This window comes from Myodes glareolus, chromosome 14 (genome assembly GCF_982192425.1).
Source record: "Myodes glareolus chromosome 14, mMyoGla1.1, whole genome shotgun sequence".
Taxonomy (NCBI): Eukaryota; Metazoa; Chordata; class Mammalia; order Rodentia; family Cricetidae; genus Myodes; species Myodes glareolus.
Window position 1 is genome coordinate 29746010 of NC_142039.1, and position 18248 is coordinate 29764257.

At 40.4% G+C, this 18248-nt stretch overlaps 1 protein-coding gene across 8 annotated transcripts in view; it reads right to left on the reverse strand.

Moving 5' to 3' along the window:
• Chrm3 (cholinergic receptor muscarinic 3) overlaps nt 1-18248 on the reverse strand; it is a 444702-nt gene that overhangs the window by 224310 nt on the left and 202144 nt on the right. For 7 of the 8 annotated variants that reach the window (XM_048461024.3, XM_085699226.2, XM_048461025.3 and 4 more), the window contains one exon: nt 12983-13044. The exons of the other annotated variant lie outside the window; for it this stretch is intronic. In XM_048461024.3, the coding sequence (XP_048316981.1) occupies nt 12983-13044 (62 nt within the window). The remainder of the gene's footprint in view (nt 1-12982; nt 13045-18248) is intronic. 8 annotated transcript variants of the gene reach the window in all.

The window sequence follows — 18248 nt, forward strand, 5'->3', positions numbered from 1 at the left end:
TGCAATGCATGTCTTGAGTGCGTTCCATCATTAATGACTTTATACGTTATCTGAATGAATACCACAAATTACATCTATTCTATACTTTTCTCTGTGGTGCTTGATTATGGGCAGTAAAAATAAAATTGATCTTCATATTTGACTAAATGAAACATCAAGGTATAGTGTATTTATCTTCTCTCAGCTTTTTCCACTGGTAAAAGACATAGACCTACCTATTTTAAACAAAAATAAATACAGAATATTTAAAACAAATATAAAAAAATTCTCATGGAAGAAGAAGGCACAGAAATGTGCCAGTGGAAATGGTGATGAAATGTGTCTAGAGATGGGACAGAGAGAGCCAGTTCTTTAAAGCACCTGTCGACTCCTCCCCCCCTTTTCTGTTATAAGAGTAGGTACTTGCACCAGTATAACCTTATACTATATTGCTTTCTCATAAAAATGTTAGCGGCAAAGATTATTGCTAATTGACTGCCTTTTAAAAGTCAAACATTCAGAATTCTATACTGTCTCCTAAGATACTTTGAAATATAAATTTTGTGAAGCATTGGTATATAAGAAAATAAAACTTTGATGTATATATATCAACATATTTAAAAGAAATGGATCTTTTAGAAAGAATCTAGGCAAGTCTTAAAAGTAGAGTATGACTAGTCAAGCTGGCAAAATAATTTGGTGCTAGCTTTTAAAATTCACCATGGATGATGTGAAAATTATGCAATTTAAAATTCTACCCATAATTCTAACATCATTTTCAGTTCCTTTCATTCTATTATCTATCTATCTATCTATCTATCTATCTATCTATCTATCTATCTATCTATCTAATTTATCTATCTGTATCATCTATATATTATGTATCTATTTACTATTATCTATCTATCTATGTAATTTATCTATCTGTATCATTATCTATATATTATGTGTCTATTTACTATTATCTATGTATGTATGTATCTATCTATCTATCTAATTTATCTATCTGTATCATTATCTATATATTATGTATCTATTTACTATTATCTATCTATCTATCTATCTATCTATCTATCTATCTATCTATCTATCCATCCATCCACCCATCAGCCGCCCATCTACTTCCCTACTGACCTGAAGTGCTGAGAATGGAATCCAGATGCTTGCACAAACCAGGCGAGTACTCTTCCACCAAGCTGCATTTCTAGCCCTTTATAATATTTTCTTCTCAAAGAGTAATTGACACCAAGTCAATTGTTTATTTTATATTATTTATAAAGCCTTTAAAATGTCTACCCACATAGAAGAGGTATTTCAGGATTGAATGAGTACTAGTTTTTGCCTGCCTAATTGTGCAGGTCAATAGAATAGCTTTAGGTGAGAAAAAGCAGGTGGACACCAGGATTGGATATGAGATGAAGACAGTCAGTCTCTGGCTTAAAGAATTACATTTCAGACAGCCATCCCTTCGCCATGTGCACAAGACACACAAATATGTTTAATTCTGGTTTCTATGAAAGCATCTTGAAATCATGGAACTCAAAAATTCACTAGAAAGGCAGGAGTATCTGAAACTAAGATTATCTCCCATTCAACAGATGGAAAAAAAAGCCCAGTTCAGTCTGGGAGGTCAAGGAAGAAACTAGAGTTTTTCTTGCAGTAGTCTTGGGCCCCATTGTTAGGTCTTGCAAAACAAAACAAAGCAAAAAAGTTGTTTTTGTAAAAAAAAAAAAATGAGAAACAGTTTGACTTGACTCTGCTTGACCTTTTGGTATGCAAAAACACTAAAGCTGGCTGACATTCCGGCTGCACATTTTGCAGCTGTGTAATCACTGGGGTCTGGGAGTCTTGACTATACTTAGTTCAGCTCGTGGAGTCCTTTTGAGACCAAGACAATGGAACTTATAATTAGCAAACTACTATAAGTCTAGAACTGTGACACATGAATAGAATTCTTCCTTTTTCTCTTCCCTTCTACAGGGGCAGGGCATAAAAATAGAACAAGAAACTAGTAACATTAGCTCTTCCTTTCACATCACCTTTAATAAAAATATAACCACGGATGGAACTTGGCAAGAGTAATGTCCAGCGAGAGGAGGGTGACTCTCATTTTCCTCGGACACCTGAACTTTCTGACACGCAGGAGCGAATGTGAGCCTGTCGGAGAGGAATGTGTTACCAAACGTCTTGTATTTACAAGCCCAGCACATAGTCAGTTGCCTGTTATCCATGGTGGTGTGTTCCAAGTCTGCATAGGTGCGTGAATAAACAAGCACAATGCAAAACCCTGCATGTATTTTCTTCTATGTCCTGAAGCATTTCACATAGTACCAGAGTTAATCCGTCCCTCCCATGCTTTGTGCCCGGGTGTTATTTTGTTTCACCACTTCTGCTCCCTGGACCTATTATTAAACAAAGTAAGGGTTGCTTGAATAAAGCACTGCCACACCATAATGGTCATATAAACCCAAAGGCTACTAAGTTTTAACTGGCAGGTTGTATATATAGCATGGATACTGCAAAGGAAGAGATAGATCATGTCCTGAGGACTGACCGGTATGGTAGGAGACCGCATCACACTGCTTAGGAAAATGTGCAATTTACAACTTATGAGTTGTTTACTTATGGAATTTTCCACTTAATATTTTTAGACTATAATTTACTGTAGGTAAGAGCAACTTGGAAAGCAAAATCATGTATAAAGGAAGCTATTGTATTACAAGTACAGCTCAGAACTTCATTATTTTTCCTTGGGTCACTGATAAAAACTTTTTCTGTCTTCTTACTGATTCCTTCTTCAGTTCATTGATGGATGTCACATGAGTACTAATAAACAAACAAAAAAATTTCCAGTTTAGAACTACCATGTGACCACGAGCTCCTGTAAATGAGGTATGGAACAATAAAGTTCATAACAATAAGCTTCATCTTGACTTATCTTTCCCTATTCCTCCTCCAATCCTGTCCCACCTGGCGTTCCCAAAGCCGTGTCTTGGTTCTTCCTTCACAGCTCTTTTCTGACTCTGCGGTTTCATTTGCTTTTTCCTTCAGCAAAACTGTAGCTCCTTTCCCAGACTCGGTCCATCACCGACACCATCCATCAAAATCTTTTGTCTCTCCAAGTTAAAGCAGTGTAATCAATTCTTCCTGCCTCATTTAGCAGAAAATTTCCTTTCTGCCTGTTTCATTTTTATCTTGCTTTCTGAGTGTATGTGACCTATTTTCCACAATTAAATACATTAGAAATGGTTAAGCAGTCCTGAGGTGTCTGGACCATTTCTAAAAAGCAGTTTCCGACTACTTCTGTAGAGGCCTCTGTTTCTGATGGGACAGTCACCTCCTGCTCCTCCCAGTCTGGAAGCAGAGCCTGACTTTCCCTCTTGTTGTAGACACAATTCTGAACTGAGCTTGAGTTGGTCAGTTCACTCCCAAGTGCTCTTCCATCTTCATACTTTCCCATCTATTTCTACAGCATGCAGTTTTAACTCGGGTCTGCTAAATGGACCTGATATGTGATTCCTCTGTGAATCAGTCCAACATTGTCTTTCCCCATTTCTCTGGCCATTTTTGATCCTCTCGCCTTCGCCAAGAATCTTAACAAGAGATCTAATGAACTGGGACAGCACTCCTCTGCCTCTGACGGTTCCTTTAATACTGACCCCTCTACTGACCTCACCTTACCCTTTGACTCTAAATCCTTTCTTGTCTTTGTTGTATCAGAATTTGACTCAGATGTATACCAAGGTTTTTTCTTCCTCTTCTGCAATAGTTCCTGAATCATTATGCTCTGATTTTTTATCATCTAGTCTGGGTTGTTATTTCCCACTGTCCAAGAGGGGCAATGGTCCTGTTGGTCATTTAAATAATGTTACTACAGATGTTAGAACTCAGGGCCTCATGTTAGCTAGCTTTCCTCTTTCCACCATGCTATCCTTCTACAAAACACTTCTAATGAAAAAAGAGCATCATATGGACCATTTCATTTGATCTTCACAATACTGTCGAGTAGGCTGAAGTTACCATCCTATGCTATTTGAGAAAATGAAGTTCAAGGAGACTAAATGACTTAACCATAATGATGCAAAAGGAACTAATATCTAAGGGTGAAGAAAACTCAGAACATTTTAAGATGCATATACAACTCCTTACCTGAAGCTAAACGTCACTTGTTTCTGTTTCACAGACAGCATAGGGTTGAAAAATGAGGGGGAAAACACAGTATGGCGATCTCGTCTTCCTCATTATTTCCCTTTGGCCCTGCTCAGCGGAGAGGAAATAATCAAAACAGCTAACATTTATTGAGTGCCTGGCCAAAGGCAGGCGCTGTCTATAAACACCTGACCTGTAACTACCTCATTTGTCTCTCCTGATACTGTTTATGACTACAGAGTACAGATGGGCGAAGGAGATTAGGAAATTAGTTTGCTCAAGGGGGAGTGAGCATTGAATCAACACCCATGCACTTTAAAGACCCATTTTTAATCTCGATGTCTGGGCTGTTCAAATTTCAGTGTGCTCATGAGTCACCTAGAGAACTGTGGACAGCAGTGTGTGACTCGGTAGAGCTGAGTTGGGGTCAAAGATTCTTCATTGCCAATAAGCTTCCAGATGATGCTCCTTGGATCACACCCAAGTATTAGATTCTTTTTATTAGTCCCTGAAAGGGCTGAATATAGTCACTCAAGTGACCAGAGTTTTAGTTCCAGGAAGTATGAAGACAAGAGAGGAGGGCCCTGATTTTCTCTCTGAGTTGGGTCTGCTCTTCAATTTTGTTCAGAGCAACCGAGTCATCCTCCATGATGGCTGCATGCCTCTAGCTGCAAATCCCCCTTGTCTGTTCTCTCATAAGAATATCTGTAGTCTGAAGCATTTGCAAAAGGACTCTTGGTATTATTTAATTATGTTCATTGCAAACTTTAATTGTTCTTCTTCTATCTGAACACAACCTTGTCTTTCATATAGTTTTTATGTTCCATGGCGTCCCAACTCTGTTTTTCAGTGAGGCACATTTGTTCATAAAATTACTTTAGCTCGTGCAGCTTGTCATTAAGCATCCATTCAAATGAAATTTGCTGATAAAGATTAATAGAATATATTAGCTTCCTTTTATAGTAGTGGGATAAAACTTAGGGCCCTGTACATGCAAGCCAACTGCTCCTCCAATCAGCCATATACAAGTCTTCTGTTTCAACTAGAATTAAACTTTAACTCACTCTATACCTCTTGCAGGCCTTGAACCTTCAGCCCCCTGCCTCCCTTTCCTGAGTAGTTAGGCTTGCAGGCTAATGTTTCCAGTTCAATCTATAACTTTTAAAGGTGAACGGTCCCTTTAAAATTATGAGTTCATAAAATGGGCTTTGCTTATTGCTTATTTTTGCTTCTATATGTTTAATCTATCAAAACTTTATTATTAAGAACTTAGCAAACAATAGATATCTCATTTAGAAATGAACCCAAAGTCTATATGCACCTCGATGAGCTTCTGTATAGGCAGACAGAACAACCATGCAGAAGTCGGGGCCCTTCGTACTGAGAGGAGCTGTGCTTGCTGAAGCTGTGGAGTTTGACAGTGGAGCTTCATAGAGGATCCTACACTTTCAGTATCAAACACATTCGTATGCACTTATATACCACCAAGAAATGACAAGTCCACATGTAAGTCAAAAACAGAAAACAATTAGCTTTATGTCTTCATTCATGACTCAACTGTCTATTACCTCCTGCATTCTGTCCTTCCTCAACACTAAAACCCTTTCTTTTTCTCCTTTCTGCATACTACGATGTACCAATCTGTACAGTTGTGTGTATGTATATAGATTACATACACGTGTGTGTGTGTGTGTGTGTGTGTGTATTATAGGCTAGGATATGCATATGAGGGAGATTATCCAGTTCATTTTTTGGCCACCTTAAGGAACTAGGTGCTGGGCTGATCTCTAATGATCAATTTGGAAACCAAAATCCATAATTTTATAATTACATAGACTTACACACATACCATATCTTAAGACACTGATTTTAATGTGTACTTGTAGGATACTATTAAAACAATATTTTGTTTTATCAGTTGCATTTAGTTTATTAAGTTTTGTCTTTGTTTTGTTCACTGGCTCAGAAGCTGTGATAGGATATGGTAATTAATGACACTTCCGAATAGAAAACCTCATTATATACAGTTAGCCCCTCAAGATGTTTGCTCTAAAATGTACTCTCCCCCACATACACATAAAAATCTCCACTTAGCTTATGGAAAGTGAACTTGAATCAATTTCTGTTAAATCCATCAGTCTTGGATGAAATACAGATCTGCGGTCACAACGGTGGGCTGGAATTGCCTTCGATTCTCCTTCAAATCAGCTTTCAAACTTTGTGTTTTGACCGCAGAAAATCTCTCTCCAAATCTTCTTTCCTCCAGCGTGGAACGATCCCTCGTGCTCTCATCCCCAGCCCTTACACTTGAGTGCTACACTAGGAATTTTATGAGCAATTTCTTTATTATTCTCATAGCAATCCTGAGCAGCAAGGCGGTTCAGTGACCCCTTTTTTACAGCTTGAAACTAAGGCTGTGAGAAGTGAAATTACAACTAATATTGTTACTATTACCAGAAGTGGGGCTGATGCTAATGCAAGTCATATAGTCATATAATAGAAGGGATTAATGAGGGCCCTTAAATTGGTTTGTCAGGTCTCTAACTCCATTCATGGTCCTTATCCCCAAGCACCTTCCAGACATCCCACCTTCAAATGTCATCACTTTGGAAGTCGGGATCTTATCATACTGATTCAAGGGGCATGGAATCATTTAAATCTTGACTTCCATGACTACTAACACTTCTATGACAAGCATTGCAATACTCTTATCATCAAAACACATGAAAGTGCTCATATAATATACTATGTATATACTATGTATATTATATATGTATATATATGTATATTATATGTGTTCTACGTATATACTTTAAAAGCTGTATGTCCCTGCCTGTCAGTGTTACCCCATCCCTTGCTCATGTCAAGCCATTTCAGTTCTTTCTGCTTATACTAAATATAAAATGCAAGCTCCCTTAGCACAGACACCCCTTCTCATTCCGTCCTCCGGCCTTCGTACACCCTGCTCCCGCACATATCCTCCGAGTGACCATCCACGTCCAGAAGTAGTCACTTGCATTGCCTTCACATCTACGACCTCTTGCTGTCCTCTGTGCTTTTTCTTCTTAAACTCTGCCCTCTAAGAAATGCAAATAGTGTAAGTTTTCTATCATCTGGGGTCTTATTTTATATAAATACACAATATCTTGCATGTAAATATGACATAGAAGTATAAGTAAATTTGTCTGGGGAAACAAAGGAGACTAATGGGAGGGGTGAGGAGAGACAGGGTGGGGCATTAAGGGAACATACCCAGTGTATTGACATAACATATACTTGTTTGCAGACTAAAAATACTTTTAAAAATAAAGAAAAATGGAATATATCAAGCCCAATTTACGCAAATAATAATGTTTCTGTTTGTCAAAGGATAAAGACTTATGCCCATGTTACAATTTTATCTTAAATAAAAATATATTTGGCCTTAAGATCAATCAGTCTATCAATCAGTCAATCAATCAATCAATCAATCTAGTTGAGTCACATTTTATATTGCTCTTTTCTTAAAGTTATATTCCTATGCTCCTGAAGTCCTGTACACACATTATCTCTTATTCTAACTTGAATGCCAGCCACACCTCCCTTCTACAAACATATCCTCCAAGCCATCTCTGAGTCTATCTCTGTGAAGTCTCCGGGACACCAAACAAACTAAAGACACAGATCATGGTAGCTTGATCACATCACTTCAGCCTGGTGCCATAAGGAACATTTCACACCACTTCACACACACACACACACGCACACACATGAATCATGAAGCTTGAATCATCATACTGGATTTCCAGCTCATCAAAGGAACAGACTGCTTATTAAAGCATTGGAACAGGTCACCTAGCACTCAAGTCCCAGGGACATGCAGCCAGAATTAAATAATTATCTTGCTGAAAGAACATGTTGAAAATGGATAGGGTTTGTAGCCTTGGGATAATGTGAAATTGTCTAAATTAAATTTCTCTTTTTCCCTATGATACACTGGAATGTAAATGCAGTTCACACACACACACACACACACACACACACACACACACACACACCCCACACACACGCTCCCTTGAAGGTTCTCTTCAATGTGCTGTGAAAGCTACCTCTGGCTTCGCATGCACGCTGCTTAGCACAAAGGTCATGCCTTTAATTTTCAAGTCCATTTCCGCAACTTTTTCATCATGAGCACAAGGACCCGCTTGCTTCTCCTGGACTGTAAATGTATTTCTCTGTGTTGTGAAACTCCTTTTAGTTAAAAACCACCACCTAAAAACTCCAGACCTGAATTTTCATGAAAGTAATCACCCAGTTTCTCTTGCTTGTTATGACTATGTTGCTGTAATTTTTCTTAAAGATTGATTTTATTATTTTTTAAATATTTGTTTTATTTATCGTATGACTGATTGCCTGCATGCATGACTGTGGAGGTCAAAAGAAGGTTCTGGATCCCCTGGAACTGGAGTGATAGATGGTTGTGAGTCACCACGTGGGTGCTGAGAACTGAATCCAAATCCTCTGCGAGAACAGCAAGTTCTGTTTTCTGTGCATAGGACTGAGAGAAAGGAAGAGAAGAGCGCGGTCCATGATGAGTAGGAATGACTGTGGACACAAGACAGCTGGGTTGGAAATGGTATTCCCTTTTGTTACGTGCTTGTAACACGTAGCCCATTTCCTTCATGGTGAACATCTTCCTGACATGTTTGTGTGCATGTGCATGTGTGAGCACATGTGTGTGAAGGCCAGAGACTGATGTTGAATGTCTTTCTCAAAAGCCCTTCACCTTGTTTCCCGAGACGGAGTGGCTCACTGCTCTGGCTGCCCAGCAAGCTCAGAGAGCTTCTTTTTTTCCCATCTTTCTCTCATGGCCCTGAAATGAAATGCATTGCTCTATGCCTGGCTTCTGACAGTGCTGCCCGGGGTCTGAGTTCTGTTCCCCATCCTCAGGTGACGAGCACTCTATCAACTGAGCCATTTCCCCCACGTCCTGGGTCTGATGTGACTGACTGAACCAGCTCCCCTCTCCACCTTCTGTGCCTGACTTCCATCATTTTATGTCCTTTAGAAGATGGATAGCCATTTTTGTTCAGTTTTAAAAGCAGATCATTCTGTTCAATAGGATCAGTCTCAATTTTTAAATGTTTTCCTAACATATAATTATCATCTACCAGAGACCCAAAAGTACTGTCAATGTGACTGAAATCAGAATGTAAATATTTTATCAACAGCTGTCAAATCTCAATTGGCAGCAAACAGAAAGCCCCTGAATTGCTATCATCTAGGCAGGAGGCTATATTACTTAATTGACAGATAATTCATTCTTCTGGTTTCCATGTTCCTGTCAGCATTTTTAATGTATTAACATTGTGTGCTTCTTTACACAGTCACTGTGACAATCAGGATGAAGAGCAAATAACTTTGCTGTGCTCTCTGGGAAACACCCAACACAGGGTAGCTGCCTGCCTTTCAGTACATTGCTTCAACTCATGAAGTCTATGGTGTCTGCTCCTGACATAGACTGAATACTGGTGTCAGCAGATTATTATCACGTCCATACAAAGATAAAGGTTTGCCATTAGCAGTTCGAGAACTCAATGATTTACTTTCTGAGTCTTCATCCAACCAATTTTCTAATTGTGAATGTGCTCAGCTTAGCCAAAAATATCTCTGTAGACCCACATAGAGATGACCTTCCATCCTCACTGTAGATCAAAGACACCACTAAATCAAGATTTCTCAAGTGGTCGTTCCAAATGACTTAGGTTATTTTCTGTTTACACCGCTGTCTAGTCCTTTGTCCCTTCTCTTATCATTTTCCCCTAGGATAGTTTTCTACTCTTACCCATTGAAGCAGCAGACATATTGGAGCAATGATTAATTTCTCTGAAGGTGGCTAAGCCTACACCAGTTTCTGACTCTACAGTCACACCTTTAATAAATATTTATAAGTCTCCTGCAAGGGAAGGTGTGCTTTTGGGAACGAGGATAACAGATGAGCCCTGTCCTCTTGGAGGGTATTGCCAAAGTGAAGGAGAGACAACGAATTATAAACAACTGCGACCCAATTACGTCTATCTTGCCCTTAAGCTATATCAGTATTTGCTAACGAGGGGATATTCTATTATGCCTTTAAAAATTAAACTCTCAGTTTTAAAGGGTATAGAACATAGTTCCGGAAGAGAAAAGAGAGAAAGAGAGAGAGAGAGAGAGAGAGAGAGAGAGAGAGAGAGAGAAGAGGAGGGGAAAGGAGAGAAGAGGTGAGGAGAAGAGAGGAGAGGAGAGGAGAGGAGAGGAGAGGAGAGGAGAGGAGAGGAGAGGAGAGGAGAGGACAGACAGACAGGGAAAACTGAAAGAATGGAAGTGCCAAATGGTGTCAAGTGCTAGAAGCCCCAAGGGGAGAAACTAACGAGACACATTAAAGCAAAGAAATGGAAAGGAATTCTGAAAAGCCATTGACTATGACATTGGGACCTGTTTCCTCTACATATAATGGATTTTGGGGATCCAGTTTGTTTGGACACTCACCTTCCTGGACCTGGAGGGAGGGGGAAGGAACTGGAACTTCCCACAGGGCAGGAAACCCTGACTGCCCTGGGGGACGAAGAGGGAGGAGGAGGGGGAGTAGGGGGAGTGGGAGGGTGTTGGGAGGGGGGGCGGAAATGGAAACTTTTATAATTTAATAAAATGTACAAAAAAAAAAAGAAATGGAAAGGAAAGAGTGAAGTCAGAGAAGAGGAAGCAAAACGGAATAAGCACCAGTGATCCAGATCCCATCAGACAAGGTAAGTCACAGCAGTACATTAGGGCTCACTGCAAATGCACAGAAAAGAACAGTTGAGTTCCAGCACATCTTACTAGCTTTCCCAGAGTGGAGTTTAATGAGTACCAGATAGGTTTCTGTGTGGCCAGAATGGAAGTCAAGTGGATGCTAATGTCCTCGTCTGAGAGGCAGTGTACTGAGGAATATGGCAAAAGATACCAGAGCCCCAGGATGTATTTGAAGGAAAGTAAAAGAAAGGGAGGAGCTGATAACCCAAGCCAGAAAGAGACCCTTGGTCTTTCCTAAATAACAGAGTTAACAGAGAAATAATAGAGAAAACCCAAAGAGATGAGGAACAATTTTGTGATGATCCTGAAAGAACATCTTTACACTCTTCTTCACTTACAAACAAAGAACAGAGGTCTTGGAAGGTGAAATGATTTTTCAAAATTATACAAGCTGAACCATCGCCTGCCAACCCGTCCTCTTCGTTACCAGCCCAGGGATCTTCCCATTATTCAGCCCTTCCTTCCCAGATACAGCTCAGTGTCTTCTTCAGCACCTGCCATGATTTTTTCTTGGAAAGAAATTTTATTACATAACTTAATTTTTACCTGCATTATTTCTTTCCTGGAACCAAGTAAATATGATTAAAAATAATGGTTGCATGAAGAAGCATATTTGAGGTTGAAATCATAGGATAAAATATGGATTTTGGTGGCCACACATAGGCCACATCTTCTAAACAGTTGTCTCAAGAGGACAAAACACAATAGAAGATGCTGGAAATTAGTATTGCATTTATTGCATTCCCCAGGATTCATAGGCAACTCCAATGCATCTCCCTGCTCCAAGACCTGATATTTTTCTGCATATATTTTATTTTTTTCCCAGAAAGGAATAGATTCACTTGGTTCACTTAATTTGATAATACGCTAGTGGAATAATCTAATGGAAGCCTCATGACTTCACAAAACGTTTCTTAGTTGATCAGGCCCACTTAATAGCTGTAAAAATATAACCAGCAACAGCCTAGGCTCCTTGTACCACACAGCCATATCAGGACTAGCCCAGGTGTAACATGGGGAAGGACAACCAATAGTCCAAGTGTAAATGTCACTAATGCCACTGACTGACTGGACAAAGTTATTAATATCTTAGAGCTGTTTCGTCAGCTGCAAAATGCAGATAAAAGAAGTATGCAACCTGTCATATTGGTTTGAAGATTAAGTCAAGTGTGGACAGATGTTGAACATAAAGACCCAGTGTGAAGTCCCTGAATCAGCTTAGACCTTGCTTGAATTTGAGTGTCAGATGACCCAATAAGCTCTGTCAAATCAGTGCATGAGTGTACGCATGTGTGCCTGTGTGTGTGCTCGTGAGCGTATGTGCACAAGTGTGTATGCATGTGTGTATCCACAGTTTCTTCAGGGCTTACACTCATTTTTTCTTTCTGCACCTGACACCTATGACTGTGCTGCATTTATCTTTGAGATTGAAATAGGAGGCTATGCTTCTCTATTAGGATCCTAAAACAGAAGAAAAGGAAAACCTTTCAAAATCAATCCTTCCTAAGGAAGCTGACTTTAGGTCTTTAACCCAGAGCCCACTGGCTAGAACCGGATCAAACAGCTAAAGTAAAGAATGCTGAAGAGATGGGATGGGACACTGATTTTTTCCCCCTCCAAGACAAGATTTTATGAGGCAGCCTGGCTGACCTGAAACTCATTATGTAGCCTAGACTGACTTCAAGTTTGTGGTAATCATCGCGCCTCAGTTTCCTGAGTACCAGAGTTACAGATGTGAGTCACCATGCCCATTATGATGTGAACATTTAGTTGAAGTGCTATGCTAAGGCACAACTGAGCAAATGAGAACTCATATTGAGACGCACATAGTCTGGGAATAAATGGGGACACATTGTAACGGCGTGTATGCTCAAAGACGCCACGGTGAACTCTATTATTTTGACGGGGAAGAAGTGACGCACACAGCAGAAAATTTAAGTCGTCCCCAAAACCAGCTCATAATTTATTTTTCTCACTGATCAGCTTAAAGACCAAGCCATCAATTCCCCTTTCAAGCAAAGAATCAACTAGAAAAAACACTTACCTTACTGTACCTTTGTTGAAGTTCGGAAGGTCCCGTGCTTGGCCACTGGTCAGAATGCAGCACTAGAGAACAACAAAATGTGGTTAACGAGAAAATAGGACCATGGGAAGGCGAGGTAAACAGTTAAGAAAAAAATGTTTTGAAGCAACATAAAGAGTTATAGAATGTCCAATTAGAAGCCAATCAAGGCTAAACATCCAAGTTACCAGCAATGAGGGCACAGGGATTCAGAAAAGCTAAGTAATATATCACTGGGGGCTGGGGAGATGGCTCAGTAAGTAAATTGCCTGCCATACATGTATGAGAACCTCAATTCCATCTTGAGAATTTACATTAAAAAGCCTGGCATGGTGGGTGCACACCTGTAATTCCAGAAACTTGAAGGTGGAGACAGGAAGAGTCTCAGAATTTCAGGCCAGTGAGAGAACATATTAAAAACAAGAGGGGTGGGGACTGGGAAGAACTGAACTCAGCTGGATCCTGGTTTTGCAGCTTCATCCCTTAAGCCCCCCTAAGCTCAGGTTGACAGAGATGGTCACCAAGGAAAGCGAGAATGATGACATTGCCCTCCCTCCCTTTTCAGCCCTCCTTATTTTCAGAGGGAAGTCATGTGCCTAATATCCCAGAAGGTCCTGCATTCCACCATGCCCTGAAACATTCAAGAATGAACTCCTGTAATTGTGGGGGCCAGTCATGATAATCTAAGTCTGGGCAGGTCACCCACAGGAAGTTCTTTACTTCCAACCAATATCACCTGGGACTCTGACCATCAATAAGAGGCCTGAGTCACAGTGGTTTACCCTGAAGCAACACCTGGTAGCAGGAAAGAACCACAGGCTGAGATAACCTGACCCCCACCGAAGGGCAGACCATTCAAAGGAAACGCCTGACATTCCAACTGCTGTAGATAAGATCACCTGCCAGCACACCTCACTGTGCTGTGCTAGACAAATGTCAGCCAATCAGGGGTCCTGAACCTCAGAGACCCCTCACCCCCAATTCTAATTGAGCTCAGGACTCTCTGGATATTCCAATATTTTGGACACACAGAGAGACCGAGTTTGCAAACTTGATTAAAATAAAGGCTCTTGCTTTTACATATGAGACTCGGTCTCCTTTGACGGCTTTTGTGGGGACTTCACATATTTGGGCAGAACAGTAATGACCTCATGAAGAGTCCCTTCTCATACGAGGAAACAATGAAATACTAAGGCCATCCTTCCACTCCATTCGAATGTAATACTTGCATCGAAGGTCTAGCACATGGCCAGAATCTTAGAGAAGTGACCTGGTTTACTTTCTGTTATGGTAAACATGGTGATCAAAAGCAACATGGGGTTTTACTTCATCTAATTTATTGAGGGAAGTTGCGGTAGGAACTAAAGCAGAGACCATGAACAACACAGCTTACTACCTTGTTCCTACAATTAGCTTAGCTACCTTTCCTCTAAGTCTCAGTCTTGCCTGCCCAGGAATGGCTCTGCCCATAGAGGGTAGGCCCTCCCATACCAATCAGAAATAAAGAAAATGCCGTGCAGACATAATGACAGATAAATCTGCTGGAGGCAATTTCTCAATAGGAACTCCTTCATCCTAGGTATGTCAACATTTGTGGCAGTTTGACAAAGTCTATCAGCACATGAAGCACTTCTTTATTAATCTAATTTTTAATGATTATGTATATGGAGACCGAGTGTCATCCCTGGGAACACTGTCTACTTGGCTTGAAGTTCATCAGCTATGCTAGGTAAGCTGACTGATAAGCCCCAGGGATATGTAATTCTCTGTGTTCCCCAGAGCTGGAATTACAAGTGTGTACCAGCACATCAAGTATCTTCAAGTAGAGAGCAAACTCAGGTACTCATGCCTATGTGGCAAGTAGTACTTTATCGACTGAACGATCCTCCTGGCCCCAGTCCTGGAAGCACCGCTTTTAAAGGTTAATCAGGCAAAGAGAAGGGTACCGTGGGAAAGCATAGAGGAGCCCGTGGATGTGAAGGATGCTTCTGTGAATGATGTGAAGGAAGCAGGCATCACAAAGAAGCAAATGGGACCGGGCCTGCACGGAAGGAGCAGGTGAGAAAGAGGACCTTCAAAGGGAGAAGTCGGCAGGAACCTAGGGTCACAGGCAATGAACTTTCTCAGCAAGGAAGAGGGAACTGAGCAGCAAACTCTACAAGTGTTGCCTGTGACAACGAAAGCTCAGAGGTGGACAGCAAACTTTAAGGATATTCTATAGCAACTGGGACGTGTAATTCATGAGTCCAGAATAGATCTGCATTATGTTCATTTAAGTCTGCAAGGGATGGATGGAGAAAAAAGTGAGAAGATATAGGCACATGGACACTTGAGAACCACTTTTCACACCTTTAGATATCTGCCGTCTGGACCCCTGCTCTTCCTTTCCTAGGGCCTCCCCCGTACCACTGCTCACAGTATGGGAACCACACCTGAAATGAACAAAGCACTATGGCTCCTTCCTTTCCTGGGTGCCCTTAAGTGAGAAGAATGTGTGACCAAAGGAAGGGTTGGGGCTGAACATTCTATGACATCCACTCATTTTGCATGTAGGGAAACTAAGGTTTAGGTATGGGGTAGCAGTTAGGCCACCACAGCCTAGACCTAGAATCTAGTTCTGTTGGAATGTTATACCTTTGAGTTATTGCACTTGCTACATAATCACTAGACCTTTTGTGTCTTCTATACAGCAACACATCCTTGGAAATGAACATGTGTACCCAACCATATAAACACTTTCACCCCTTCTGGAGATGTGGTCCAATGACACTTTGGTGGGAGGAGGCAGCATTTTGTTTCCTCATCAGCATCTAATCAGCAGTTTCTTTGTGGCACACGGATGAGCGTGGAGCTCATCTGCCACTGCTGATGTCCTCACAGAATCCCGCACTGGTATGACACGCATGTAGGGCCACGCTTCACTTCTCAAGTGGGTCCTGAAGATTGAACTCAAAGGGCAAATGCATAGCTAGGTGATTCTTTTCACACGCAGACCAGCCATCTCTCTAGGTGATTTCACTAGCACGCAGGCCAGTCATCTCACGGTGCTCTACCATCTTCCACAGAGCACTGACTGAGCCAGCGCCCACCATTTGGATTTCATTGCTAAGATTGGTTCAGGCTGCCAGAGCAGACTTTGGTCAACGCCCTCATCATGTTTGTATAATTTAAAACCAGGACTCCTAACTTGCTGACATGTTGGATGCAGAGAGCTTCAACAAGTCAAGACGCAGCCACGAATAATGCAAATTTACACATTAATATGACAATAGCCCACAAGGAATAAATCATGACATTTTCTGTTGATGTGTCTGTTTGCTAAATGAATTTGGGAGCAATTCCTGGGGCTGAAGACCTGAAGTTTCTCCAGAATCAGTACAGCAAAGTATTAATTTTGAAAACTACTAAAGGTGCTGACTTCCATCCTGGCTTCAAATTCATTGTATTGCCAATTAATTGTGCATGGAATTCACTTATGAGTAAGCTTTAAATCTTTGACTGTAGAAGATTGGGTTTTGCAAATCTCAGTAACTATGGTTCAGTAGGTTACAGACTTACAGTATGACTGGCGATGTCAAGATGGCTGTGTTAATTATACAGATAGCTGAATACAGAAGGCCACAAAGCTGGGGACAGAATAATAACCACGGAAGGGTAGAAGACAGATTTCTTTCCATGGGACTACAAACTACTCCTTTGATTGACAATGTGTAAGAGTTAGGCTGTCCTGTCCTCTTTTGAAGTAACAGTCTTTTTCTGGATTTACCCATAGTGACTCTAGGAACTGTGTGAAGTTGCAACTCTGGACTTTCAGAATGATTGTCTGACAGGATTCATTTCCTTAAATCTTTGTTTAAAAAAAATCTTTGCTACTTTCTAATTATTTTGAGGATACACATTTCTCTTATCTCCAAAAAGACACAAAGGATCAAGTTAGATGTTCTTTCTTTCTTTTTCTTTTTCTTTTTTTTACAATTTAAGTGGATGATAAATGAGTCCCTTGTCATCTGATTTATACAGAATTAAACCTGCTCACAGTCTTGAAATAACTGGGCTTAATTAACAAATTTAACTCTTGAATTTGTCTGAAATTAGATACTAGACCCTTAGGGATAGTCAAAAAATTCCCATTTTAATTTCAAAGTTTGCTAGCCTACTTCATTTGAAGACCAAAATAACAAGTACTTTCGTGAGATCGAGACCAAAAACCTTTCTACAGGTATATGATAAATAAAGCCCCCAAACTCAGATGTTAAATAAAACCCATTTGTATTACATTCATAGTGATGATCATGCAGAAGTTCACCCATTCCCTGATCTGTCCATCATCTCCCTTCTCATCAGTCCATTCATAGCATGGGAGACAAAGCAATTTAGAACATGAAATGATTTTTTTGGGTATGTATATGTGTGCATGTATGCATGTGCATATGAAAGCAAGAGGTCAACTTTGGGTGCTGTTGCTCAGGTGTCACCCATTTTGTATTTTTGACACATGATGCCATTGATCTCTAGGAATCCTCCTGTCTCCACCTCTCTATCTCTGTGATTAAAAGGGGCTTCTCATGTGGGTACCAAGGGTGGAAATAAGATTCTTAGGCTTACACAGAAGGCACTTTATCAACTGAACTACTCTCAAGTCCGAAGATGGTTCTTTCAATAAAACAACTTCATGTAAGAGAACCTAAAATAGCAGCCAGCAAAAGGAGTTAGGAGAGTTTGGTCATTATTTTCAATTTGTAAATGAAATACATAGGTCCACTACTGTCCCAAAGTATAGTCTAGTAAGTAAATGACAAGCTTGCCACACCCCTTTTTAAATTAAATGTAATATGATATTAGTAGGAACAACCATAACAAATCTTTACCAAAATTTTGTTCTAGTATGTTTTCTGTTGCTGTGATAAACATCATTGCCACAAGCAACTTGGGGAGGAAAAGGCTTACTTGACTTAAGGTTACAGTCCATCATTGTGGGAACTAAAGACAGGATCTTGATGTAGCAACTGGAGGCAGGAATTGGAGCAGAGACCATAGAGAAATGCTGCTTACTGGCTTTTTGAGGTATCTTTCTTAGATAACCCAGGACAGCTTGCCTAAGGATCGTACTGCCCATGGTAGGCTTTGTGTCTTTATGGAGATAAGAAATGTGTATCCTTAAAAGAGTTGGAAAGCAGCAAAGATTTTTTTTCAGCAAAGTTTTGAGAAAATGAAATCTGTCAGATTATCATCTTAAAAGCCCAGAGTT